General features: G+C 45.0%; 1 protein-coding gene across 4 annotated transcripts in view; it reads left to right on the top strand.

The window, feature by feature from the left end:
• The window catches only part of MAP3K9 (mitogen-activated protein kinase kinase kinase 9), a 78,302-nt gene that overhangs the window by 37,845 nt on the left and 12,714 nt on the right, over window positions 1-27,743 (top strand). For 3 of the 4 annotated variants that reach the window (XM_073895429.1, XM_025869779.2, XM_073895431.1), the window contains 6 exons: window positions 7,786-7,966; window positions 17,857-18,005; window positions 18,941-19,116; window positions 23,194-23,434; window positions 24,910-25,032; window positions 26,386-26,539. In XM_073895429.1, coding sequence (XP_073751530.1) covers window positions 7,786-7,966; window positions 17,857-18,005; window positions 18,941-19,116; window positions 23,194-23,434; window positions 24,910-25,032; window positions 26,386-26,539 — 1,024 coding nt within the window. Of the gene's footprint in view, window positions 1-1,544; window positions 1,679-7,785; window positions 7,967-17,856; window positions 18,006-18,940; window positions 19,117-23,193; window positions 23,435-24,909; window positions 25,033-26,385; window positions 26,540-27,743 lie in introns of those variants that run through there. The other variant, XM_073895430.1, reaches the window with a different exon arrangement.

Raw genomic sequence — 27,743 nt, 5'->3', positions numbered from 1 at the left:
GAGCACGGCTGAGCACCAGACCTAGAGGTTGGGCAGTTGACATCCGGCAGTGTGACTCAGGGCTGTCATCGCCAACTCAGCTGCTGGTGGTGTTACATTGATTTAACTCGAGGACTCACTGCCTGGGGGAACCTGGTCCAGATTCTTATCTGTACTTGGCCAGCTTGCTCATGTGCTGATGAAGCTCCTGCGCACTCCTCCTTGCCCCGCTTACCGGATAGACCAGTGTTTGCTTTGCCCAACCCGAAAACCAGAGGTAGGCCAAGGTCAATTTAGAGCAAGGAAATACAGAGGAGCTCACGCCTGTGTATGTGACCTTATTTGGAAATTGAGTCTTCTTAGATGTAATCCAGTCAAGATGAGGCCGCGCTAGATCAAGACTGGCTCTGATCCAATGACTGGTTTCTGTATAAGAAGAGGGAAGTTTAGATACAGACACACAGAGATGAGCAGGCCATGGGAAGACGCAGAGACAGACACACAGAGGGCACACAGCCAGATGAAGACGTTGGAGTTAATGCTGCCCTGAGCCAAGAAGCACCAAGAATTGCTGGCAGCCACCAGCAACTGGAAGAGGCAGGGAAGGATTCTCCCTTCCTGAGAGCCTTTGAAGGGAGCAGAGCCCTGCCCACACCTTGACTTTGGACTAGAAGTGTAGCCTCCAGAATAGAGAGAGAATAAGTTTCTGTTGTAAGCCACCACATTTGTGCTAGTCATGTTACAGCGCCCTAGAAAACTAGTATGCCCAGCTCCATTTGTACTTTTCCCTCGCTCTTTCCAAACTAAACAATATCTTATTTAGGGATGTATACATAGGTGGTAAAATAAAAAGGAAAGGAATGAATGACAAAAGGGATATGACAGGGAGGGACACACGGAGCTTCTAATGGACTGGATGGAGTCACAGGAGTTTTCGTCTCCTTTTCTTTAAACCATACATACATTCTTCTATGTGTATATACATTTGACAATCAATTGGGGAGAAAAAAGACTAAACCAAGCAGAGCACGACCCTCAGAAGAGAGGTAGACCAGTTGCTTTCTGGGACAGATAGTGCTGATTCATTCAAACTAAATGAAGGTCTGGGGACGGGAGTCTTGGCGCCAAGGTAAACATTTAGCAAATCAGAGCCCCTTGTGCTAATGGAGATGAATAATAAATAAGAAATCTCAAAATGATAAATCATCAACCAAAGCTAAATTTACCATTACGACATATGGGAGTGTCTCTTCAGTTATGCCAAGTTTTGAGAGCCTGGCCTCCAGCTAAATGATATTAAGTCAGACACTGAGCCCTCTGTGGCCATCCCTGCCTGCCTCATTTCTCCCTCTGATAACCTAACGGGAGCTGGCCTTTTAGGTGGTCTGTATGAAATACCACTGAATCCCATAGAAAAGTCACTCCATTTCTCTATATTCATGGAGGTTTGACATTCATTTTGTTGCAATTTGCCTTTATTCCTCTCAACACTTCTAAATGTTTCTTTTTTTTTTTTTGAAGATTTTATTTATTTATTCGACAGAGAGAGACACAGCTTGAGAGGGGACACAAGCAGGGGCAGAGGGAGAGGGAGAGCCGGACTCCCCGCTGAGCAAGGAGCCCGATGCGGGGCTCCATCCCAGGACCCTGGGATCATGACCTGAGCCGAAGGCAAACACCTAACGACTGAGCCACCCAGGTGCCCTAAATGTTTCTTTCTAACAGACAGAAGGCCTTAGGCTCAGAGTTTGACCTGTGACAGGATCTACTGAAACTTAATAACAGTTATTTTTGTTTTCATTTTATTTATTTCTACAGGTTAACTGATATTAGAATATTTGTGTTTTTTATTTGTAATATAAAATTTCTTTTAGTAATTTTTAAAAAGTCAACGTAAAGAAAAATATTAAGTAAATGGTGTATAGGTGGTATCCTGATCTGGAAATAATCATGAATAATGTCTATGGGTTACGGAGGTTTGGAAAACTGCTTATCTTCCTGATTGTAGCAAAACTTAGGCCCCTATTGATGTACACTTTGTCTTGACCTAATATTCAATTTTTTCTTGTATCTTTCCATACAATATGTACAGAAGGCCCTTAAGGGCAGAATCACTAGCTTATCTTCCCTGCGTTCCTGCACCCGACCTGGCAGCAGCTGGGTGTGTTAGTCACCAGTGAACCCTGGCCGTGGTGTTTCTCTCTCCAGTCTCAATATCTTGCCTGGTACTCACTGGCTCCCCTTTGTGCCTCAGGGATGGATCGCACTGGGGGGATGCCCCCCCCACCTCCCCGGCACCCATAGGATGGGAAAGTGGGTAGTCTGAGAAGATGCACAAGATACTTCTTCAGTGAAATAAGTGACCAGTGAGGGGTCAGTTCTTTCAGAGAGTCTGGTTCTGTGCTGGTTCCTGGAGGGAGAACAGTGTGGGTTCCAGAAGAAAGAGAATGGGGTTTTTGCCCTCGAGGAGTCCTGTCCATCACCTTCCGGAGGAGATGATGAGACACGCATGCAGCACTCGGGAATGATTTAAAAGAAGTATATAGTGTTAAATTGTGTGATAGAGGTTTTGGGTGCTGAAGGCATAATTCAGGAAAAGGGGGAGCAGTGAAGACTAGTTAACCAATGACTGTATAGGGATCTGACAGAAATTGAAATAAGCCTGAAAGGCAATAGGATTCCTTTCTGTCCTCTGGATGGCACAGCACATGGAGAGAGATCTGGCTTTGGAACCCATCTCCATTCCTCTCTAACTGTGGGCAACTGACTTAACAGTTCTGTGTCTGATTTAGCATGGGTAACATAGGGAAAATATTTGCACCTACTTCATAGGGTTGATTTAAGGATTAAGGTATTGTATGTGAAGCTCTTTATATACATTATGCAAAGAGCATCATGCCACTACATAGCAAGGGATCAATAATGGGTAGCTAGCATTATTAATTTATCAACTATTCCATTTATTTCTACAGCAAAAAATTATTGCATGGTTATCATCTGTCAGGGACTCCCAGGCTTCCCACAGTGACCTCAGTACCTTGGACGCCGAGTCCCATGGCTTACACTTATGTATGAGATGTTTAATCATCAAAGTAACAATAATAGCTATAGTGTCCCGAGTCCCTGTTTAGGTGTCAGGCACTCTGCTAGGTGCTTCGTTACTACATCACCTTTATTTATTTATTTTTTTTATATAGGAGGAGAAGGAAGTTATTTTTTTAGTTTAATTTATTATTATTTAATAATTATTTAATTTAATTTATATAGGAGGAGAGGGAGTTTATTATTTAAAAAAGTTTTTTTACTACATCGTCTTTATTTATTTATTTATTTAAAGATTTTATTTATTTATTTGACAGAGAGAGACACAGCGAGAGAGGGAACACAAGCAGGGGGAGTGGGAGAGGGAGAAGCAGCTTCCTGCTGAGCAGGGAGCCCGATGCGGGGCTCGATCCCAGGACCCAGGGATCATGACCTGAGCCGAAAGCAGACGCTTTAACAACTGAGCCACCCAGGCGCCCCTACATCATCTTTAATCTTTATTCCCATTTTATAGAAGTGAGAGTAGAAGTGCAGAGTTTCTAAAACTTGTCCAGGGTCACATGTAGGGTGTCAAGGCTAGGATCTAAATTGTCTGCTTTTTGGGTTTTTTTCTGATCCATCCTGACTCTTGTTACTGTCGCCCTATATCCATTACGTCCCAAATTGAACTTGGCTTCCTCAAAGGGCTTTGCCTTTCAACTTCAATCAGGGGTGCCACCATTCTACTTGTCACCCACATCTGAAAGGCTGGGAACCTCTCCCTTCTCCATCAAGCCTCTCTCTCGGGTTAGTCACTAAGGCTTTTATTTCAGATGCGCCTTTTCCTCTCTGTTCCCCGTACCTGGCTAGCCCCCCATTGACTTAGCTTGGACTTGCTCCACTGCCCTACCTGTGAGAGGTGAGCTTTACACAACACACTTGGATGGACTTCATTAGATTTTGATAAAACATTCTTAAATTTTCTAAGAAGTAAAGCACAGTGATTTGTTTTTGCTCTGGCTGTTTGTCAGTGATAGAAGCTCAGAAGGGTCTAACTGCCGTGGTACAGAAGAGTAAGCTGCTGTGATTAGAACCTTTCTCTCCCCAGGGAAAGTGTACTGGGAGGGAGCTACTCCATTCTGTTTTTACAAGTAAAACCTTTTTCTTTAACAAATGGGACAATTGGATAGTCACATGCCAACACATGAGGTTGAACACCATTATGTGATACACAAAAATAAACTAAGAATGGGTCAATGACCTAAATATTAGAGCTGATCCCATAAAACTCTTAAAAGAAAACACAGAGGTAAATCTTCATGAACTTGGATTTGGCAATGGAATCCTTGATGTAATATCAAAAGCATGACCAACAAAATAAAAAAACAGATAAAGTGGACTTCATCTAAGTTAAAAGCTTTTGTGCATCCAAGAACATTGTCAGGTAAGTGAAAAGACAGCATACAGAAAGGGGAAAAATATTTGCAAACCATATATTTGATAAGGGTTTAGTACCCAGAATATATAGAAAGAACTCTTATTATTCAAAACAAAAAGACATTTCTTGAAAGAAGATATACAAATGGCAAACAAGCACATGGGAAGATGCTCAGCATCATTAGTCGTTAGGCAAATGCAAGTCAGAACCACAGTGATACACGACTCCACATCCGCTAGGAGGGCTATAATTTTTAAAAAGTAAATAAAAAGGAAAATAAGTGTGTTGAGGATGTGGAGAAATTGGAACCCTCATACATTGCTGATGGGGATGTAAAATGGTGCAGCTGCTGTGGAAAACAGCAAACATAGAATTACCAGAAAAACCTGGTAATTCCACTCCTAGGTACATATCCCAAAGGACTGAAAACAGGTCCGGAAACAAATAGATGTACCTATATGTGCATAGCAGCACTACCTTACAATAAGCAAAAGGTGGAAACAGCTCAAATGTCTATCGTGGACAGATGGATAAACAAATTGTGGTATATACATACAAAGGAATATTATTCAACCATAGAAAGGAGTGCCCTGTGGATACAAGCTATTATATAGAGGAAACTTGAGAATATTATGCTATGTAAAATAACCAGATGTGTGACTACCGCATGATTCCATTTGTATAAAATACCTGCAACAGGTAAATCCATAGAAATAGCACATTGATGGCGGTTAGGGGCCGGGTGGAGGGAGAATGGGGAGTGATTGCTGATGAGTGTGGATTTCCTTTTGGGGGGTGATAAAAAATGTTTTGGAACTAGATAGAAATCAAGAGATGTAGCCAGGATTACTAGCTGGCTTCTGATTACAGCCTCTTCTCTTTGCTGAGGTCGGGACCTCAAGGCCAGGGATTTCTAACTCCTATGCCTTCAGGGGTCCAACATATGGGAAACTTGTTTGAAGTCCACTGGATTTAAGGCAGCAGGGAGTGGTGGGTCTAGGTGGAACTGGGCTGGACCTGTACTATCTAAAGGCATTCATATTCAGGCAGATCTTTCCTGGGCTGATTCTTGCCCCATCTCCATCATTCTACCATCCCTCTTGAGCCATCTGACAGACTGATGTATTTAAAATATCATCTTCACCATGCCATTTGTTTTCTAAAAATCCATTTCCTATAACAGGACCAAAACTTCTTTGCTTCCCCTTCCAGCATAAAATCTGTGGAAGCTCAGCTGGTTCCGTATGTATCATGAAACTGTTACCCTCCTCCCACTCACCCCGTCCCAGCACCTGGAGTTGGGGGTGGGGTGGGTAACAAGACCAAACCCTACTGGCTGTGTAATCGGATGGGCTCACTCCAAATCTTTGGTTTAAGGGTCAGTGGCTGACCATTTCTTTGGCTTAGAAATGCTCAGTGGCTGGTGGCTGCCTCTCTACAGGGAATGGTGAGTTTCTTCAGTGCCAGTGGCCCAGCATATTTGTCTGTTATCTCTGCTGGCAGAGATGGGGAGAGGGGCACAGAAGAATCTGGAAAGATTTTTGTTATTCAGTGAGATGGAGAAAGTTGATTGTTGTTGTTGTTGTTGTTGTTGTTGTTTTTAATTTGCCCCCAAGCCTTTAGAGGCTTGGATCCATTCAGGTCAGAATGGGGAAGGGTGTGTCAGGGGAGTCAGAGAGGGTGTGGAGGAAGGACACCGAGTCCATTAGATCTAGGGAGGGGCTGGCACGGTTTTCTTTGTGCTTCCAGCTCTGTAGCTCCTTGTAATCCCTCTTCACTGCTGATTTTCTGAGAAGCACGTAGGACACAGATCTTTGGCCCACTTCCTTCTAATATGTAGCAATTCAGTCGACGTTTGCAGGCTGGGGACAGAAAGAGGAAAGTACAGTATGTGACTTGAGGGACCTGCCTAAGGTCCTTGCCCTCAAAGGCACCCCCGAGCCCCTCCTTGGTACCCAAAGTATCACCATCACAGATCCCTTTCTTTAGATACTTATAGAATTTGAGCTCTCCAGGGAATCTTAAATTGCAAAGGCCTCTTGGAGAGGTAAAGGTAAAGCCACCTTAAGAGCCCCTCAGTGGGAGTCAGTGGAGAATCAACCCAGGAAGGGTGTAACCCGGCCCACGTAGGGCTCAGAACTCGTTTTTTTCATTGTTTACCTAGATAGAGTGGCTGGAGGAACTGAGTCAACCTTTTTTTAGTTGTCACTCTGTTTTCAGTGGATTACTTTCCCCACCCTCCCCATTTGGACTTGAATAGCAGGGATGGGGAGAGACTCCTTTTTCCTTCTCTGAAATCCTGAGTATCGAGCTCTGAATTCTAGGCGGTTCATTGTCGGCCCACAGGAGGTTGTGCTTGCATGGCGCCTTCAGAACCATCCTACTTGTGGAAATGGAGGTCTGGCTTGCATGCATCCACCGCCGGCTCAGAGTTCCTTGGCTTAGCCTACAGCACTTTAGTCAGTTAGCGTTTTTGCTCTTTTTAGGAAGATTGGCTCCTGCAAGGGGACACATATCCCTGGAACCTAGGGGAGGTGGCCACCTCAGCTACCGTCCTTGGAGAGCCAAGATGGCTCCACACGTTGGTGCTTTGGTGTTAGACAGGCCCAGAGTATAACTGGTTCGGGGCACTAGTTCTTTCTTCCTGGGTCATATCCACAGAGATTCGTGGGTGTGAACATGTGTGTACCCTCTGACTTCTCCAACTTGTCAGCCGGTCCTCAATGCCTGGGGTTGAGTTCCCAGCTCAAGGGGAAATCTCTATGCCCAAAAGACATGTTTTCTTATAGGCTTAAGTAAAGTGACTTGGAGAGGTTCATGGAAACTGCCCAGGCACAGTCTGAAACCTTGGAAATCCACCATGCACTGCCACTCCTTGTGGTCCAAGAGTGGTTATGGCCCAGGGGTGCCCGGGCAGAGAGGAAGCCCAAGTAGGCTCTCCTCAAAGAGGGGGTCAGCTCTGACCTCATGGCTCCTTCCATAGGGTATGAATGGGCTATAAGCCTTGAGGCTTAAGAGAGAGGGCTCTTGAGTCCAGCTGCCTGCAGACTTATTATTAGTTGGTGCTGTATCTCAGTTCCCTCATCTTGTAAAAAGGGTGTGGCAGTGATACCTACCTCCTAAGGTTGTTGTGAGTTAAATATAATGCCTATAAAAGACTTGGCACAGAAATGGATGTATCGTAGGTGCATCTTACCAAAAATGATGGTTCCTACCATCAGTCCATGGTAGCTGCCCAGCGAGCCTGAAGGAGAGGACAAGAGTCTGGCAGGAGGGCTCTGTATTCTCTGGTTTTCCTATGATTAATGCAGACTTTCTGGTTTCTCCTGTGTCCTTTCCTTGCCCAGTATTGATCCTCCAGAAGGTGGAGAACGGAGACCTGAGCAACAAGATTCTGAAGATCACTGATTTTGGCCTGGCTCGAGAATGGCATCGGACCACAAAGATGAGCGCAGCAGGAACATATGCTTGGATGGCACCCGAAGTCATTCGTGCCTCCATGTTTTCCAAAGGCAGTGACGTGTGGAGGTAAGGTCCAGAGGCTCAGGGTCAGTGCTCCCCAGGTCTATTTTGGCTGCACGCACGTTTCAGGACTTGGAGAATTGAAGATGTGTAGACTCTCAGGCACCCCAAATAGGTCTAAGTGACCCATTCAAAGCAATCTACAGTAATTCCCAGGTTGGCATGGGACTGTTTCTAATGCCTTCACCTACCCAAAGTCCCTTTAGTGCTGTGGCAGGTACCATCTCTGTGTGTTGGTGATTGCTCCATAGGAAAGACCTGTAGATCTCAGGGGCAATGTGCACTCACATCTCTGACGGTAGGGTGGTGAGGGCACCCGGTCATTCCTAGGAACCTTCTCCAGGGTCATCCTGGCTGCCTTAGCAACTGTGGCTGTTACTGCTGGACCTGTCCCCACTGTAAGCTCTTCAGCTGATGAGTATTCTTTGTGCGATCTCTTTTATTTTGGTGGGTTGGAAATTAGCCTTTCTAGTTGTCTGGTTAACCTTTTAGTCAGGGCTCTATCTGTTGAACAGTGATATAGAAATGGGAAAAGATGGGTCTCAAGCAGGTACCCAGAACCTCAGAGTCACAGATTCGACCAACCACCCCGCTAGTATATATCAGCCAATAGGTCATAAGGACATGGATCTAAAAATCTTGTAATCAAAAAAAAAAATAAATAAATATATATAAATATCTCTTGTATCTATATCTATCTATCTATCTATCTATCTATCTATCTATCTATCTATATCTCGTCTTCGCTGATGGGCGGATGGTCTTCTACAGAGTCTGCATCCTCATGGCTGTGAGATAGTAACATCACCGTGGTCATACCAAAGGAAAGGACTATAGGTTATCATTGTACTTGGTCCATGAATTTGTTTCTTCCTGATGAGTTGTATGAAGTGAGCTTGTGTGTGTATATGATGAGTGTGTATTTATGTTTTTAAAGATTTTATTTGAGAGAGAGAGAAAGCACACATGATTGGGGGCAGAGAGGGAGAGAGAGGAAGGGGGAAAGAATCCCAAGCAGACTCTGCACTGAGCCCGATGTGGGGTTCAGTCTCACAACCTTGAGATCATGACCCGAGCCAAAATCAAGAGTCTGATGTTTAACCAACTGAGCCACCCAGGCACCCGAGTGTGTGTATTTTATATTTTAAATAACAATTTTAATGGGATCTTACACACATTACAGAGTTCACGCTTTAAAATGTATAAGAGGGTGCTTTTTAGTAAATTTACCAAATTTGTACCAATCACCATTGTTGAATTGCTAGAGCTGCTATAATAAATTACCAGGTGGCTTTAAAGAATAGACATTTGTAGTCTGGAGGCCAGAAGTCTGAAACCGGTATTTACAGGGCTACACTCCCTCCAGAGACTTTAGGGGAGATTCTGTTCCACATAAGGATTCTGCATATTAGGATGTGGACATATTATTTTAGGACTACCGTTCCAACCACTACACCTGCTATCTCCAGAATATTTTTATCACACCGAAAAGAAACCCAGGGCCTATTAGTAGTCATTCCTGAATCCTGCCTCTCCCTACCCCCAGCAGCTACTAATTTACTTTCTGTCTCCATGGGTTTGCCTATTATAGACATTTCATATACATGGAATCATACAATATATGGTCTTTGTGACTGGCTTTATCATGTTTTCAAGGTTCCCCATCCATGTTGTAGCATGAGTCAGAACTTTGTTCCTGTTTGTAGCGGAATAATATTCCATTGTATGGAAATTTGTTTATCCATTCATAAGTTGCTGGACATTGGAAGTGTTTCCACTTTTTGGCAGTTATGAATAATGCTGTTGTGGACATTTTTGTACAAGCTTTTGTGTCAACATATTTTCAGTTCTCTTGAGTATATACCTAGGAGTGGATTTGCCAAGCCATATGGTAATTCTGTGTTTAACTTTTTGAGGAACCACCAGAGTGTTTTTTACCACAGCTATGTCATTTTCCATTTTCATTAGCAGTGTAGGAGGGTTCCAGTTTCTCTGCATCCTCTCAACACTTATTATATGTCTTTTTAATTACTACTATGCTGTTAGATATGAAGTGGTATCTCATTGTAGTTTTGGTTTTATTTCCTTAATGTCTACTGATGTTGAATGTCTTTTCATGGCTTATTGGCCATTTGTATATCTTTTCTGGAGATATACAGGTCTCCAGATACAAGGTTTATTGAAATCCTTTACCAATTTTAAAATTGAGTTATTTGTCTTATTTTTAATTTGAAAGAGTTCTTTATATATCCTTAATACAAGTCCCTTTTTTTTTTTAAAGATTTTATTTATTTATTTGAGAGAGAGAATGAGAGACAGCACGAGAGGGAAGAGGGTCAGAGGGAAAAGCAGACCCCCCTGCTGAGCAGGGAGTCCAATGTGGGACTCAATCCCAGGACTCCAGGATCATGACCTGAGCCGAAGGCAGTCGCTTAACCAACTGAGCCACCCAGGCGCCCTTAATACAAGTCCCTTATCATATACATGATCTGCAAATATTTTCTCCCTTTGTGGGGTCTCTTTACTTTCTTGATGGTGTTCTTTGAAATACAACATTTTTCATTTTGATGCAGTCCAGTTTATCTGTTTTTTTCTCTGGTTGCTTGTGCTTTTGGTGTCATATTAAGAAACCATGCCCTAGGTTATGAATATTTATACCTGTTACCTTCTAAGAGTTACAAAACTTAGCTTTTACATTTAGATCTGTGTTGTATTTTGAGTTAATTTTTGTATGTGGTGTGAGGTAAGGGGTTTAACTTCATTCTTTTGCTTGTGACTACAGTAGTCCCTCCTTATCAGTGGTTTTGCTTTTTTATGGTTTCATTTACCCATGGTCAACCATGGTCTGGAAGGTCAGACCTATCATCAGAATACCTAACGCTGTATCACAGCGCCTACATCATTCACCTCACTTCATCTCATCACATAGGTTTTTTCATCATCTCACATCATCACAAGAAGAAGGGTGAATATAGAACAATAAGATTTTGAGAGAGAGAGCATATTTATATAGCTTTTATTATAGTATATTATAATTCCATTTTATTATTATTGTTCATTTCTTACTATGCTTAATTTACAAATTAAACTTTATCATAGGTATGTATGTATAGGAAAAAACATATATAGGGTTCTGTGCTACCTGCAGCTTCAGGCATCCACTGAGGGTTTTGAAATGTATCTCCCATGGATAAATGGGGACTCCTGTATTTGTTGAAAAGGCTGTTCTTCTAATTAAATGGTCACCCTTGTCAAAAAGTAATGTACCATAAATGTAAGGGTTTATTTCTGGACTCAGTTATACGCCATTGGTTTATGTATCTATCCTTACGCTAGTACCATTCTGTTTTAATTACTGTAGCTTTGTAGTAAGTTTTGAAGTTAGGATGTATGAGTCCTCCAACTTTATTGTTGTTCTTCAAGATTATTTTGGCCATTCTGGGTGCCTTGCATTTCCAAATGAATTTTAGGAGCATTTTGTCAATTTCTCCAAAATAGGCAGTTGAGATTTTGATAGGGATTGTATTAAACCTGTAGATCATTTTGGGGGGTATTGCTATCTTAAAAACATGAAGTCTTTCAATCCATGAACATGGGCTATCTTACTATTTATGTAGGCCTTTTTCAGTTTCTCTTAGTGATGTTTTATAGCTTCTGTATATTGCATCTTATTTTCCCACACATTAATTACAGGGTGAAGTAGCTATTATGAAGAAAAGAGTTTTCTTTCTTTAAAATATCTGACCAGATTTCATTAGGTTGAACTGTGTAGGGATATTCCAGTATTTTCGACCTACAAAAACAGCAATTTCATAGGCTTCAATTTAACACTTTTATTACTTGACTATAGGCTAATGAGAATATTTAATATATTATTTAAACTAAGCCTGTTAAACAAAGAGAACTACATAGGCAGTGGCTTAAATAAGGTAGAAGTGTATTTCTTTTTTAAAGAGTCCAGGCTGTGGGTTAGCTGTGCCCCATGAGATCATTTAGAAACCCAGGTTCTTGGGGCACCTGGGTGATTCAGTCTGTTAAGCATCCAACCTTGGTTTGGCTCAGGTCTTGATCTCAGGGTTGTGAGGTTGAGCCCTGCGTCAGGCTCTGCACTGAGCATGGAGTCTGCTTGAGATTCTCTCTCTCCCTCTCCCCCTCCCCCGCTTGTGCTCACGCTTTCTCTCTCTCTTAAAAAAAAGAAAAAGAAACCCAGGTTCTTTCCGGGCCCCTTAGTGCATTGTTCTTGTCTGAATGGTTACATCTGCGTGACTGTTACTTCAGCATTATATTCTGCAGAAACAGAGAAAGAGCTTATTCATTGCAATCAGCTTGTCTTGAATTTGGAGACAACCCAGAAGTTGTGCACATCTCTTCTGTACACACCCCATTGTGTGCCCTTGATTATGTGGGCACACCTGGCTCCAAAGGAGGGAGGCAAATGTAGGCTGTAGCTGGTTAACTGTGTCCAGCTAAAACTCTTATTATGGAAGAAGGGGAGAATGGATTTGGGGGACAGTCAGCCACTTGCCACACTCACCTTCCGTGCTGCAGCATTTCCTGCAAGCAGCAATGTATTGGAACCCATTAGATGGGCATTTAATTGCACCTTCCTTGAGCCTACTTACCTAAGTGGCTCCAAATGATCTTGTACCTTTACCAGAGGAAATCTTGTGCCCATTGCTATATGTACAATATGCATACACTGGTAACAGTATTTATACCTACAAAAATGCTTATTAGCTAGACTCTGTGCTAAATGCTGTGCCTCTTTTTTTTTTTTACCTCATTTGTTCCTCACAAGGATCCCCAAAAGTAGAGGATATTATTTCTGTTTTACAGATGAGGTGACAGAGGCTGCGATGGTTTAAGTCACTTGCCTAAGTTCAGCCAGGTGGTAGAGGTAAAGCTGTGAGTAGAACTAGACATGTCTTGGGGCGCCTGGGTGGCTCAGTTGGTTAAGCGTCTGCCTTTGGCTCAGGTCATCCCAGGGTCCTGGGATTGAGCTCCAGGCTCAATGGGGAGCTTCTCCCTCTCCTGCTGCTGCTCCCCTGCTTGTGCTCTCTCTTTCTCTGTCAAATAAATAAATAAAATCTTAAATAAAAAAAAAAAAGAACTAGATATGTCTCTTGGAACTTTGTGCTTATAGTCCTATTGCCATTGGTGTACGCTTGTTCTTGCACTTTGGGCAGCCTCTTCCAGGATGATTGGCCCACCATGCCTGGGGCCCAGCAGGATGTGCCAGAAAGGGCCCAAGCATGCCTAGGAAGTTGGACAAAGCTCATTCCTGAATTGACTTATAATTCATGTACTCATTCAGGAATTGTTTGTTGAATACTAACTCTGTGCCAGGTACTAGGCTGAGCCTGCGTCCATCTTCCACCCCTCCTGGAACTCCTTGGGGTCTGGGGCCTCTCGGCCTCTGCTGGCGCTCTGAGTTTGTCTTACTGCTTTTCGAGTGTAGTTCTCTGGGCCTCTTCCACATGCTGCGAATGGAGGATATGATGGCAATGGCCCAGATCCTCAACTTTGTACGTTTCCTAATCTGCTTGGATTTAGACCGCCTCAGGAAGAGTAGTTGACGAAACCTTTCCCTCTGGTTGTGCAGTGTAGGGAGCACAGTGGTTAGTGGTTTCCTGCAATGACTTCTTGCCTGGTGTGTATGGGATGAAGTGGAGGCATTTTAAGCTTTTTAAAATTACAGAAGTAAAATATGTTCACCATAGAAAAATATTAGAAAATATGGATGAAAAAAAGGAAAAAGAAATCACCGATTACTCACTTCTAAAGATAACCTCTATTAATATTTTGGTGCATTTATTCCTGTTCACATGTTCATCTACCCATCCTTTAAAATGGGATCATTCTGTTTCGTAAGCTGCTTTTGGAATATAATTTAGCATGAGCATATTACCATATCAACATATATTTATTGTGTCAATATATTCATGTGTATATTATATATATTAATAAATAGATCATTTTGAATGAGGTCTAGTTAACAACAAGAATAGCTTTATGTTACTTTACAATTTAGAGTGCTTTCTCATGTGGTAGTTCACCATCTTTGCCAAAGATATTTTTTTAAAGATTTATTTATTTTAGAGAAAGAGAGAGCGAGCAGAGGGGAGGGGCAGAGGGAGATGACGAGAGAGAGTCTTAAGCAGACTCCATGCTGAGCATGGAGCCCAACTTGGGGCTCCATCTCAGGAGCCAAAATCAGGAGTCAGATGCCTAACCAGCTGCACCACCCAGGTGCGCCTTTGCCAAAGATTACTAAACAGTGTGGTTTCTGGAATGTGGGGTCACAGCTGATTACCAAGTGCAGAAGCCCATTCGAGGGACACCTTCTCCTTTCAGGGTGTGTCTTGGAGACAGGGTAGGTTAATAAGAAAAATCGTCCCAGTCCAGCTCAGGTGTGGGTTTACTGTGCCTTTGGTTGGGCCGCTATCCACTCTGATGCTTTTCCTCACTCTGCAGCCATAGAACACCCCTCACCGACCTGTGACCCACCACACAGTGGGAAGGATTTCCATAGCCCTGGAGGTGGTTAATTACTGACCCAGGGTGCATTCCGCAGGGTTTGGGGCAAGGCTGCAAGGACTCCTGGGAAATCACTGACAGCACTGTGGAAGCTGGGGGCTGTCTGCTGGGGGAGGGGCTGAGGCAGAGTCTCAGCTGAGCTGGTACTTCCAGGTTGCTTGTACCCGGTCTTGGAAGGGCCTCTTGATCTTCTCTCCATCCCGGGAGGGTATCAGAGTAAGTTAAACCTGAGGTAAATCACGTGGACTGGTTCTGCCCACCTCTCCCTGGGGCTCAGACCCATCCAATGTGTAATTCGTTAGTTCCTTTCTTGGGCTGTATTCCTGCCAAAGGAACGCCAAGGCTTCACTTACATTACCACCTTCGGTTACAGAAATAAAGATGAACGTTAGCAGAGGAAACCTAACTGGTCCACTCATTCCCAGAAAGGCTTCTTGCCTGAACGCTGGTGTCCCTCAGCAAGACTCTCAGCGGGCTAAGACACGGCGGGCTTTCCCCAAATCCCACCAGAGGCTTTCTTGTTTCGGGCCCTTCCCAAGGGGAAACACACAGCGTTCACTAGCCGTACGTGGAAGCTTCTGGAGAAGTAGCCGTGTTATTTATCCCTTGCCGTTATTCTATGAGGTAGAAGTGCTGTCTTTGTTGCGCAGGTGAGAAAAACCGAGGAGCTTCCTTTCCCAGGGCCACACCACCTGCCGTGAGCGGTAAAGCAGATATTTGACTCAAGTCTGTCTGAATCTTTCTTGAGTAGCATTCCACCGGCTTCTCTTAGTTGTGGGGTCTTTCAAATGGAATGAAATGCAGATGAATAAAGAAAGAAGCCAGGTAAGAGCAGAGCTGCCCTCCTGGAAACTGAGAGGGGTGGAGCCCCTGGCTCCTCCCTCTTCCAGGTGGCCTGAGACTTATCCATGGAAATCATGGGCAGAGCTGATGCAAGGACACAAACAGGACACATGTTTAGATCTTTGAAACACTCTGCTGTCTTTCCAGGTAGTTAGGGCTCAGACACCCATCATCTTCGCCTAGACAGAAGAGAGGGGTTCTTTGGGACCTTGGGTTTTTATTGCCCAGAGTGGAGGTTGGCAGGAATGCCAGGAGCAGACAACTGAAGATGAGAGTCATTGTAAGCTAGGAATCTCGTCGGCAGTGCTGAGAGTTCTTAGAAGTCACTTGGTAGCAGCTGCCCAGCACCACCGTTGTCTGGACAAGTCACGGTAAAGGTTTGGCTGAAGAATAACAGTGCAATTCTTGGTGTTCGGGGCTTACTCTAGGGCATGCAGTGCAGCCTGCAGGACCGTCTGACCATGCACTTTTTCCCACACCCACCCATCAACTCATTTACTATATGAGTGTCTCCTGTGTACAAGGCTCTGAGCATGCAAAGATTAAACTACTATCCCTGCCCTTGAAGAGCCCGTGGGCTGGCAAACAAATAACCGCTATACATGGCAGCCCAGACAAGGGTTAAGGAACACCTGGGAGTGTCAGGGAAGGCTTCCTAAAGTGTCCAACATGGTTGCCATCAGCCTCAGACAAATCCAGCTCCCTGTCAAGACAAGACCTGCAGCTGTCTACCAGTCTTTTTTTTTTTTTTGGTTGTTGAGATACGTAAAGAAAGTGATGGTATTTGGAGCACTCACCAAGAGAAAGCCATTGTCCAAGGAGACTGGCCAGGCCACTCTGGGGGGCCATTTGTAGGGATCTTCTGGGATGCCCTGGTGCATTGGTTGGCCTGTTGCTCTTCTTTGGAGCCATGCCAGGCCACTTAGGATTCTTTGAGGGCAAGGCATGTCTTGTACATGCTGACCCGTCTCTGGATCTCTGTCTTCCTTTACCTAGCAGTCAGGGTTTAGCTGTCTCCTGCCTTTACCCTGGTGTGGCCAGGAGCCTATCGGATCTCTTTGTACACTCATGGTATCTCTCTTGTGACTCATCTCTGTGTCCTAATTGACGTCTTTTCTGTTCCTCTCATTAGTGTCTTTGTGGACAAAATCTGTACCCTGCATCCCAGTGCCCGACATTGAGCTTGATGCATAGTAAATCTTTAGTAGATGTGTAAAATGAATGAATACATGATGGTGCATTTGAATTTGATCTTGAAAGACGATTAGAGTTTACTAATAGAGAAATGGTAGAAGGGGATCCTAGAGAGAAGGAATTGAGATTTGGTCCAGGGTCCACAATGATTTATTCCATGTATGCCCTAAACTTCCTGAAACTTGCTTTCGTCATCTGCAGAATGGTGATATTTATCTTGCAGGTTCATGGTAGGGATTCAAGATGATGTTATAAATGTCTTAGCACTTTGTGCATACAAAGTACCATGATGAAATAGATATTGGGCTTACTTTTTTTTTTTAATTAAGTAATCTCTGTGCCCAACATCAAGAGTCACCTGCTGTACCAGCTGAGCCATGTGTTGTTTTAAAATAACATGACTTTGTTGGTTGTAAACTACTGATGAGTGTTTTTTAAAAATTTGAGGTTTGTGTTGAAAATACAAGGAGAGCCACTCTTCAAACTGTTCGTGGCGTTATGGTTGCTTGTCCTGGGAGGATTGTTGCTCCTGGAAGGATTGAACACTACATGATTTTGCCTTCTTCTGATTGTGAATTCATAGAATAATTATTCTAAGCTTAGTACTCCCCATTCTCTGACTCACAGGACATGTGAAAGGAAATTCTTCATGTGGATTTGAAAGGTTGGGAGGAAACTGAGGTCCTCACAGCTGACCCACTGCTCTGCTCTTCCCATGTAGGCCACCCCTTGTGTGACTTTCCCCTTTGAATTACACACAGGTCTCTGTTAACTGATCAGGGGTGGGAATCTATCCAACCTAGTGGGCATTTAAAGAAACCTGTTACAAGAGCAAAATCCATTTGTTGAAAGTAGTCAGCTCTCTGCTTTTCTAAAGCTGAAAAAATGTATCTGTGACGAAAGCTGAAGTTTTCTTAAAACAGGAAAAAAATGTATTCTTGGGAGGCGGCCTCTTCTTCCAGAGTATTACATTAGCAATAACAACAACAGAATTGCTATGGCTGGTGAGCGCTGATTTAAACCCTTAGAGTAGCTCGGTGAGACTCACGGCATCCTGGTGAGCCCAGAGTTGTTATTCGCACTCTGTAGATGAGGAGTTTGAGGAACAAGACTTTGAAACTACGTGTGCCCGACTCCGGAGCTTTTGCTTTTAGTGGGTAGACCTCCTGGTGTCCTGTCAATGTCCCACTGGTACGTCTGCTGTGTTGGTCTCCCTCCATGCCAGCAAGAGTGTGGCTAGCTCAGAAAGGCCTCTTGAGCCCTGTCGGTGAGATTGCACCTGTCGCAATCTGAGACTGCTTCTGTCTTCTTCCTCTCCTCAGCTATGGGGTGCTGCTTTGGGAGCTCCTGACTGGTGAGGTGCCCTTCCGAGGAATCGATGGCTTAGCCGTGGCTTATGGAGTGGCCATGAACAAGCTCGCCCTTCCCATTCCTTCTACGTGCCCAGAACCTTTTGCCAAACTCATGGAAGGTAAGTGACCCCTGACTGGAACAAAATTGGAGGGTTTGCCTTCTGAGTAGCACTTGGGTAGATGTCAGACAATTCTGCTGAGTCAGTTACGGAGAGAGGAGATGAAGTACAAGTCAGTCAAGGAGGAATCCTGTGGGTGAGTGGAAGAGCTACTTTCAGATGATGTCAGCACCTGCTACGTTGATGGCACAGGTGCTCCTTCTGTCCATCTCAAGGGACTGTAGAGCTCAACTTAGTAACTAAAACCCACTATCCAGCACTTCAGTGTTTTATTATTTAATACAAAATGAGAAGACATAGCAGCTTTTATTTTCAGGACCTCTGAGTGTATTACATCTAGAAACGAAGAACATCCAAGAAGAAAGGAACTCTAGAAGTCATCTGGGCAAACCCTGTAATTCCCTGAGTGAGAAATCCAAAGCTGAGAGAGGCAAAGTACACTGCATTAGCTAGCGTGGGAGCTGAGAATAGGTAGAGTTCACTTTTCCCGACACCCAGTCCAGTCCTTTTTATTTTTGCCTTATCATCATCCCATTGAGGTGGGGAAGGCTGGCTCATTTATTTGTGGGAAATTGAGGTCCGAAGTCTAGTTAACCCACTGTCAGGACTGGACTCGTGTAGGAACATAATAAATCCTGGTTGTTGAGCCTCACGCCAGCAACTCTTTGGACTTGCTTTTCTGATGCTAAATCAGCAGGCCGAGTCGGATGGGGGTAGAACTGCTGCATTCTGTTTCCACATTGACTCTGTATGATCGTGAGCTTGGGCAGCTTGCTTTACTTCCCCAGCCCTATGTGTGATTGCCAAAATTCCCATGTTTCTGTTTCTGGAAGGAAAAATGAGAGGCACTTTTCTGGTAAATGAGGTCACGTAATATTCTCTTGTGCTTGTCTCTGTCCATTCATGCTTTCTGTCTACTCCCGTGTTCCATGCAGACTGCTGGAATCCTGACCCTCATTCACGACCATCTTTCACAAATATCCTGGACCAGCTAACTACCATAGAGGAGTCTGGCTTCTTTGAGATGCCCAAGGACTCCTTCCACTGCCTGCAGGATGACTGGAAACATGAGATTCAGGAGATGTTTGACCAACTCAGGGCCAAAGAAAAGGTAAATAAAACAAGAAAAAGGTGTGTGTTGAATCAGTGGGCCTTCCCCACTGGGGCCTCTGGACAGATTCTGACACAACCACCTGCCTGCTTAGTTTGAGGTAAACAGAGCAGCGTTTTCTTCCCGACTTTACATGGAGAGAGTTCTCCAGGCCTCAGATGTGACCTGAGGTAGTAGAGACGTTTTATTTCTTTCTGGGATTTGGGAGGAAAAGTAGGGGTGTCATGAGTCCAAAGTTCTCCACACAGTATCTACTTCACTGTCCAAACCAGAGGAAAAGCACCACTGGGCAGGTATCAGCAGAAAATATGAGAGGGTTCTAGAAACGTTTCTTGGCTCCGTAGTGGACTTCCAGAGTGGGGGTTAACTTAAGATAGAGATTCTTCAACACTGAGCACAGTTATCAATCAGCACATCCTGCCACTATCTTTGGTATCAGAGTCAGAAACAGCAGATGGGCTAAAAATACTATGGTTCTGAAATTATATGGTATTTTGCATGTTTTTGTGAAAAAGGCTCAACCCCGAACTGACTGAGGAGTTCACATATTCTTAGCTTACTAGAGATCTGCCTTTCGTTTTGGTGGCCATTCCTTACGTGGCTCCTCTCTGGGCCCTTGGCGTCTGGTGAGCAGTCCATGTCCACAGAGGGGAAGCTGATCACGAGCACTTACGTGGCTTCTAGTGCAGGGGCTAGTAGGCTGGCTCTAAGGGCTACAGCTAGGGGCACGAGCAACGTCCATGTGTCTCTTGGTTAATTTCTTTTTTCCCTCCTCATTGCCCACTCGGGGCATTTGGGAAGCAACCTGATAACAGCAGCTGAACTTGTGCATCTTTATGGCTTCCCAGTTCTTTCCCTTAAAAGATGTGATGATGGAAAGAACCTTTCGTCCTTTTTAGCCAGGAGTCTCATGGCCCCTGCCCCCAGCATGTAGGGCAGGTGTTACTGTCTGTCTCATCTCAGGGTGAAGAGTCAGTGACTTGTCACACAGCCAGTATGTGGGAAAACAGAATCTTCAACCTGGGTCTTCTGATTCTAACCACATCTTCTCTCCAATATTGTTTGCCTAAACAAATGACTTAAAAATCATTTCTGGAGCTGATTTGAAGAGATAAACCTCTTTTTATGCCACATAGCAATCCTAAACCTGGTACTGTTTGGCAGGTCAATGAGTGTTCTGCAGGGGAATGGAGTGAGCTTATGACACATCTTTTAGGACCTGGGTGGGGGGAAGGGACCAGCACTGACCACTGGGCAGAATGATTGAAAGAGGGTGTTTCTTGGGCGCCTGGGTGGCTCAGTCAGTTAAGAATCTGACTTTGGCACAGGTCATGATTTCAGGATCCTGGGATCGAGCCCCATGGCGGGCTCCCCACTCAGCAGGGAGTCTGCTTGTCCCTCTCCCTCTGCCCCTCCCCCTGCTCATGCTCTCTCTTTCGGTGAGTAAATAAATAAAAAAGAGGGTACTCCTGTTACTAATGCTATTCCAACTAGAAGAAACCCAGAGTTGCTGGCCCTTTAGATTGTTGAATCACTTGATTCTTGGTTTTCTTTCTTTTGATTGATGAAATTACAAGGGTACCCTCCAGTAAGAAAAATGAAAGTTGGATTTTGTTGTGGGTAGTTAGTAGGAGAAGCCAGACCCATTTTCATAACAGCTAACATTTATAGAGCATGTACTATGTGCCATGCTCTGTTATAAAGTGATTTATATGAATTCTTATATAATCTTACATAATAAGATAATAACTGTCTTAAGTAAAAAACTGTGATGTCAGTGCGGTTAACTCCATGTTACGTATAATGCCCCTGGTAACTCGCCTCAGGCCACGATTCAGGCAGTGTGTTCCAGAATCCTTGCTCTTAACCATTGTGCTATGATGTCTGTCCATTATAAGACTCCTAGTTGGGGAAGTGAGGATGAGGGATGGATAATGAGCTTTCTCTCTGGGGAGATGCCTTTTAAATCATTGTATGCAGATGATATGATCTGCATAGTAGGAGGCTGATCCCCAAATGGTGTTTCACAAGGAGGAGACTCACCATGTTTGAGAGTCTTGCCGATATATGGTGCCATTGGCGAGTACTCCATAAATGTCCTTGTTTCCCATATGATTCAGCTCATTCTCAGCTTGTCTCAATTTACCACTTCCAGGTATAGTGATGATGGATTTGTCTCTGGACTGGGGTCTGAGTTCCTTCAAAGGAAGGGGCTTACAACACAAACCATCCCCTAGATAAGAGCAGGTAGGAGAAGAAGACTTAGGAAGGCTGAAATTAGCTTGAACTTTTTAACTTTCCCATCTAGCAGCAGAATCAACCAGCCAAGAATGATTTTTCTGAATCTTCCATGTTTTTCTTCTCCTGATGGTGAAAACAAAGTAGTGGGACAAGGAGAGCCAAGGCTTTGGGGGTGGGGGTGTGGGGCATACAACAGTGAATCTGTTTGGGGCTTATTTCATTGAAGAAGGAGAAGTTCAGAAGTTCAGGCTCATCTCTCAGACACTTATGATGAATCTGGGTTCCCATAAAGGATTGCATTTATAAAATTGAATTCTGTCTTCCCTTCCTTCTTTCTCGTTCATTCATTCATTGACACTGAGCACCCATCACGTACAAGACAATTTTCTTTTCTTTTTTTTTTTTTTTGAGAGGGAGAGATAGGGTGGGGTGGCAGAGGGAAAGGGAGAGACAGAATCCCAAGCAGGCTCCACGGCACAGAGTCTGACGTGGGGCTCCATCTCACAACCCTGAGATCGTAACCCAAGCTGAAACCAAGAGTCAGACACTTAACAAGCTGAGCCACCCAGGTGCCTCCAAAGACAGTTTTCAAGGTGCTAGTCCTTTTCTCACTTCTCTGCCTTTCTATCATTTTTATTATCAATTTATTTTTATTATCAATTTTGATACTGTCTTGAGAATGGAGGGCAAGTTGAATGAAAAGTTCCTAACATCAGAATATTCATTCCCCTCTTATCTCTGTTCTCTACCCATTGCTCAGCTTCCCCAGTATGTGCTCACATACTTTTTCTTAGCTCTCGGCTCCCTTTCTACAGTGTTTTGCTATAGTGCAGAATGACTTCTTACAGTGGAGCATTCCATGGAGAAATTCTAAGTTTCGGCCGCAGAAGTGTTGCTCTGGCTGCTTTATTGAAGAAATGCCCCACTTTTAAGTTTTAGCGCTTCATCCCACCCCACATCAGTCTTACGTCCTGGGTAAGCAGCACTAACAGTTCAGATTCCAGAGTTGACAATTGTACGCACATATTCAGTTCTCCTTCCTGTTTGCTCTCCCGTTTCTTGATTCCATATGCCTCCCCCCACCCCCCCGCCTCACCTCAGGAGCTCCGTGCCGGTGTACATATATAAATCCATGCAGAAGGGAAAAGGGGAGGCAGGGAAGAGGTTCTGCTCGTCTAATACAGCAGCGGTCCTAGAGCAGCGCCTGGCAGAGACTTTGGGAAATGTTTTCTCTTCTCTTTGCTGTGCTGTCACGAACCTTCCAGAGCACATGGTTGTCCTTCAAGATGAGAGTTCAAACCACATGCTTTCGTGGATTCACTCACCAACTGAATAGAGGTTTAGAAGACATGCCTCACCAGCTTTTGAACAATCGCTCAGGAAATACATTTTTATTTGAATGTTAGGCAATTGAGGGTGATTCATTTATAGTGGGCACATTTTAAGCTAGGTCGCGTCGAGTTGACTCTGGTTTAAAAAACATCCTTTATATGGTGGGAAAAAATGAAAATATAACCAAGTCTGTAAAATTTAAGTACATGATGATATTTTCTGCCCAAACCCCTATATTTTCCAGTCACAGGCAGTCGTGATCCGTAATCAAGGAGCAACTAGGAGCTCTCAGCCTCTGTCTCCAGGGCTGCCATACCTATGTCCTCAGTGTGGCTGGGTTGAGCCTGCCCCTGCCCGGCATCCAGCCTCCAGGGTGGTCAGGGATTCCTTTTACCAGCGCCTCCGCCTGGGACTAAGGGTTTGGAGGTGTGGCCCTCAAGGGCCCTCAGCCTCCCTGCCTGCACTGAGCACCCGCTCTTTGCTGCCATGCTTCTGCCCCTGCAGGAGCTCCGCACCTGGGAGGAGGAGCTGACGCGGGCCGCGCTCCAGCAGAAGACCCAGGAGGAGCTGCTGCGGCGCCGCGAGCAGGAACTGGCCGAGCGGGAGATCGACATCCTGGAGCGGGAGCTCAACATCATCATCCACCAGCTGTGCCAGGAGAAGCCCCGGGTGAAGAAACGCAAGGGCAAGTTTAGGAAGAGCCGGCTGAAGCTCAAGGATGGGAACCGCATCAGCCTCCCTTCTGGTCAGTGCCGGGGACCTGCTGGGAGGTGAGGGGGGCATGGTGGCAGGCTCTGTGGCCAGGGACCTGGGGGAATCCGGGACGGGCTGGGAGGCAGGAGGCTCTGGGTCTCTGAACGGGGCTGGGTCGAAGTGGGCCGTTCCATTCAGGGGGGAAGACTGGCCCATGGCAAAGCTACCCTGCTCTGGGGGAGTTGTTGAGTGTGACTAAACACAGACCGGGAAGGAAGACAAACTGGTGATGGGTGAACCTGACGGGCAGGCACGGTCCAGACTGCTAGCAGCATGGTGGCTCACATGGAGAACTCAGGGCTTTGCAGAATAGCTCATCTCAGGGTTTCTCTAAATAACTAGTTTCTGCCTGCAGTTGAGATTAGGATTCACGGGTAGGAATTTGATTTGTATACAACCTTTCAGAAGCATGTTGGGTGAATAAAGGTACATTTGTAGGATATTCAGCCTTGGGAAAATGCAGAGTAATAAGAAACTATGAATTAGAATCTTTACGGGGAGGTGAGTGCTCAAGTGTGTGTTTATTGTATTCTAAGCCTATATAAGGTCCTGGGAAGCAAACTCAGTAGGGCTGTAAGGACACCAAGGGAAAATAACATCATAGGGACAGTAGTGGAGGATTTTAAGCACCGGGATAATGGCTTCAGGACAGACAAGGGAATTCATTCAGTGAAATTCAGTGGATGAATTTGTGGGACATGTTTACCAGTGTCCTTGTTGCACATTTTTCTGGCCAGGCAACACAGAGTCTGTGAGCCCCTCTTGAGCATGTCACGCGTGGTGGCAAGCTCCTGTGAGCTGGGGAAGCTCAGAAGGAAACAGTAGCTCCCTCCTTCAGGGAGATCACGTCTAGTCAGGGGACCTACGGGCAGACACTCAGCTGTTTATTACACCTCTTGATAGATGAGGACACTGGGACTTAGAAATCCAGGGCTATAAGGTTTACCTTCTTTATGCTGTGCTGTAACTGTCTTTGGAAAACAGTTTGGACCATTAGCCCCATGTGCTCACTTCCCTAGGTTCCCACCAAGGATTAGTCATTATTACTCTGCTCTGCCTGCCCTTAGTGAGAAGCATCCGTGCCCCTGCTTTGGTCCATGAGAAAAGGGGGCCTGTCCTAATAGATTGTAAGAAACAGAATTGTAAGTTAGATTTCCTAGAATAATCAGCAAGTCTCATGATCTTAAGAAAACTATTGTAAATCTATAATTACTACACCTATGTACACTGTAGATGAGGTTGACTTGGAGAGTGAATTTTCCTTCTCCTCATACGTTCATCTTGCTGTCCTGCCATCTTTGTGGAGAAAGAGATGATTCTGAAAAAGAACATTTCCCAGGTGAACAAGTCGCTTCTTAGGAAACAAGGGCCTGTCCCTCAAGCCTGCCAGGACATACCACTTTTCTCACAGGACCTGGGTTATGGGAAAATTCTAATGCACACACATGTCTGTCTTTCCCCAAGCAGATTTCCAGCACAAGTTCACGGTTCAGGCCTCCCCAACCATGGATAAAAGGAAGAGTCTCATCAACAGCCGCTCCAGTCCTCCTGCGAGCCCCACCATCATTCCTCGCCTTCGAGCCATCCAGTGTGAGACTGTTTCCCAAATTAGTTGGGGCCAGAACACACCAGGGGCATCTGTCCCCTGCTCTGTCCAGCCACCGACTGGCCCAGGCTTGCTCCATCCATAACTTCTGCCACCTCTCCTCGGCAATGTGTATATACATGCACATATGTACGCAAACCCTTAGCCCTCCTTCTTGTCTCTTTCCATTAGCTTTATACTACTGCCCCCCCTACTTTTCCTCTTAGAGACCAGCAGAGGGGTTTGTGGGTATTGACGGGATCTTTCGTGAACCACAAAGCAATTCGGAAACTGGTGTGTGAGATAGATAGCCTGGTACCTGGCCTGAGTTGGTTGGTACCCTCGCCTGGGGACCTTGTGTGTGCTCTGCCATATTTGGGGCATCGTTGTTTTTCTTTTGTTCATGCTTCCCAGGGAAGGGTGTTTTCAAAGTGTAGGTCCTAAGGGAACTTGCCAAATACTTTGTGATTGGCCAAGTCTGGACCAATTTTATTTTTACCACGGTGTTTATTAAAAAGAATTTACACACACACGTGTGTGTATGAATGGAGTCGTTTCCCTAACTTAAAGATAGAGATTTCACTTAAAAACAAAAACTAAAACAAACCCTAGCTGGCTGTCCTTGGAAAATCCATTCATATCTGTGGATTCCCCTTTTTCATGTGGCCACAGTTGACTGGAAGCAATGGTGGCTTCCATACGCTCTGTATTTTGCCTCAGTCCCCTCAGCTCCTGTTTTTTGGTGTCTGAAACCATCCGGTCACTTATGATGTAAGCCTAGTCTCTGAAGCATTTGGGTTTCAACTTTTGCTGTAAGGTAGCAGTGGCCGAAGAACGTTCCTCTTACCCGTTGTACTTCTCTAGGCCTGTTCCTTCCCCTCCTCCTCCTCCTCACCAACTGCTCCATAGTCTTGAGCTCCTCATTGTCTTCCTTTCTTACCAAAATTCTTTTCTGCACTTCCAAGTCTTCCTTACCCCGTTATGTTTTTTTCTCTCCTACCTACCTCCTTCCCCACCCACTCCCGGTCCAGTTCCACCCAACAAAACAAGTTCCTTAAGTCAGATCTGTTTGGAACTCTGCTGTCTGGCTGGCCTGAGCTCCAGCTTTGCATTGGACTTAGGAGAATCTGGGACGTTTCTCCATGTTTGGGACTTTGAGAGTGCTCAGTGATTGGTGCCTAAGGACTTGAAGGCTCCACTCGGGCATAGAGTTTTCGAGGAGGTGTGACTTCTTCCCTGTGACTCCGTGTGTGTGTGTGTGTGTGTATGTCTGTGTCTGTCTGGTGAGGTAGAGGCTAGTTTTGGGGGGACCCTGCCTATCTTTTTTCCAGGTCCCATCCAACTTTTGTTATTCACAGTGACACCAGGTGAAAACAGCAAAACCTGGGGCCGGAGCTCAGTCATCCCGAAAGAGGAAGGGGAGGAGGAGGAGAAGAGGGCCCCGAAGAAGAAAGGACGGACGTGGGGGCCAAGTACGCTTGGTCAGAAGGAGCTCGCCTCGGGAGATGAAGGGTAAGAGCCAGAATGCGCGAGATTCTTTCTGCTTAAAGATGGGTATTCCTTTTAAAACTGTGATGTGAAATACTTTTTCTCTGTTGTGTGTCCCGTTGCTTTCTGAGAAATTACAAGCCTCTTGCTCTTTCCAACGGTTTTCCAATCTCCTTGCTCCCTAGAACCTCCCCTAGGACGGGGCTCAGCATACTTTTTGTGTAAAGGGCCAGACAGTAAATATTTTAGGCTTTGAGGGTCCTATAATCTCTTTTGCAGTTCCTCCGCTCCTGTGTTACAGTACCAAAGCAGCAGACCACGGGCCATACATAAATGAAGGCGCATGCCTGTGTTTACTCAGTAAAACTTTGTAAACAGGCGGTGGACAGGAGTTAGCCCTCCAGGTAGAGTTTGCTGACCCCTGGAGGCGTCTGACTCAGAGCAGCAAGTAAACTGAGCAGTAACCGAATGTGAAGAGTTCTACCAGATGTTCTACTTCTGTCTGGCTCTTCCCCTTCAATCATCCGCTCAGAGCCAAGAGAAGGAAGAGCAGGGCCTCCAGGACTCCCTTGACTTGGAGACTTATCCCGACACTGCGGACAGAATAATCCAGCCCTGGTAGTCAGTGCACTCAGATGTTAACTCCAAGGCCACCAGAACGTCTTCTTCTTCTTCTTCTTCTTTTTTTAAATTTATTTAAATCTAATTAATTAACAGTTTCAGAGGGTAGAGTTCAGTGATGCATCAGTTTTCTATAACACCCTGTGCTCATGACATCACGGGCCCACTAGAACTTCTTTTAGGCCTCACCTCATAGCCACCCTGACAGGTGTGAGCACGCCCTCTGGGCAAAGCACAAGACCCAGCTTTGTGTCTTGGATGTGCTTGTGTTCTTCCTGTGGCTTCCAAGTTAAATTCTCTCAAGTCCCAGTTCTTCGGCGGCCAGTCCCTCATAGTGAGTTAAACAGTGGCGAGCGTCACCGCTGACCCCAGCCTGCCTCGCCATGTGGCCTTATGTTTTCTCGTCTGTAAAACGGGGGTTATGCCAGCACCCACCTCATGGAATTGATGCAAGGATTAAACAAGTTCCTCTTTGGGAAGTGCTGGCAAGATTAGCTGGCTCGTAGTGAGCCTGTGTAAATATCTGCCGTGATGGTTCTTCTGTGCTTCTCATGCAATTTCTGTTTCACCCCTGAAGAATGAGCGTAGTGGTTTGCCGTTCTTATTC

Source organism: Callorhinus ursinus, unplaced genomic scaffold, assembly GCF_003265705.2.
Source record: "Callorhinus ursinus isolate GAN/ISIS: 27379988/994484 unplaced genomic scaffold, GSC_fseal_2.0 scaffold8, whole genome shotgun sequence".
NCBI lineage: Eukaryota > Metazoa > Chordata > Mammalia > Carnivora > Otariidae > Callorhinus > Callorhinus ursinus.
The sequence above is the reverse complement of the archived record's forward strand: the minus strand, read 5'-3'. Positions and strand labels throughout refer to the sequence as shown.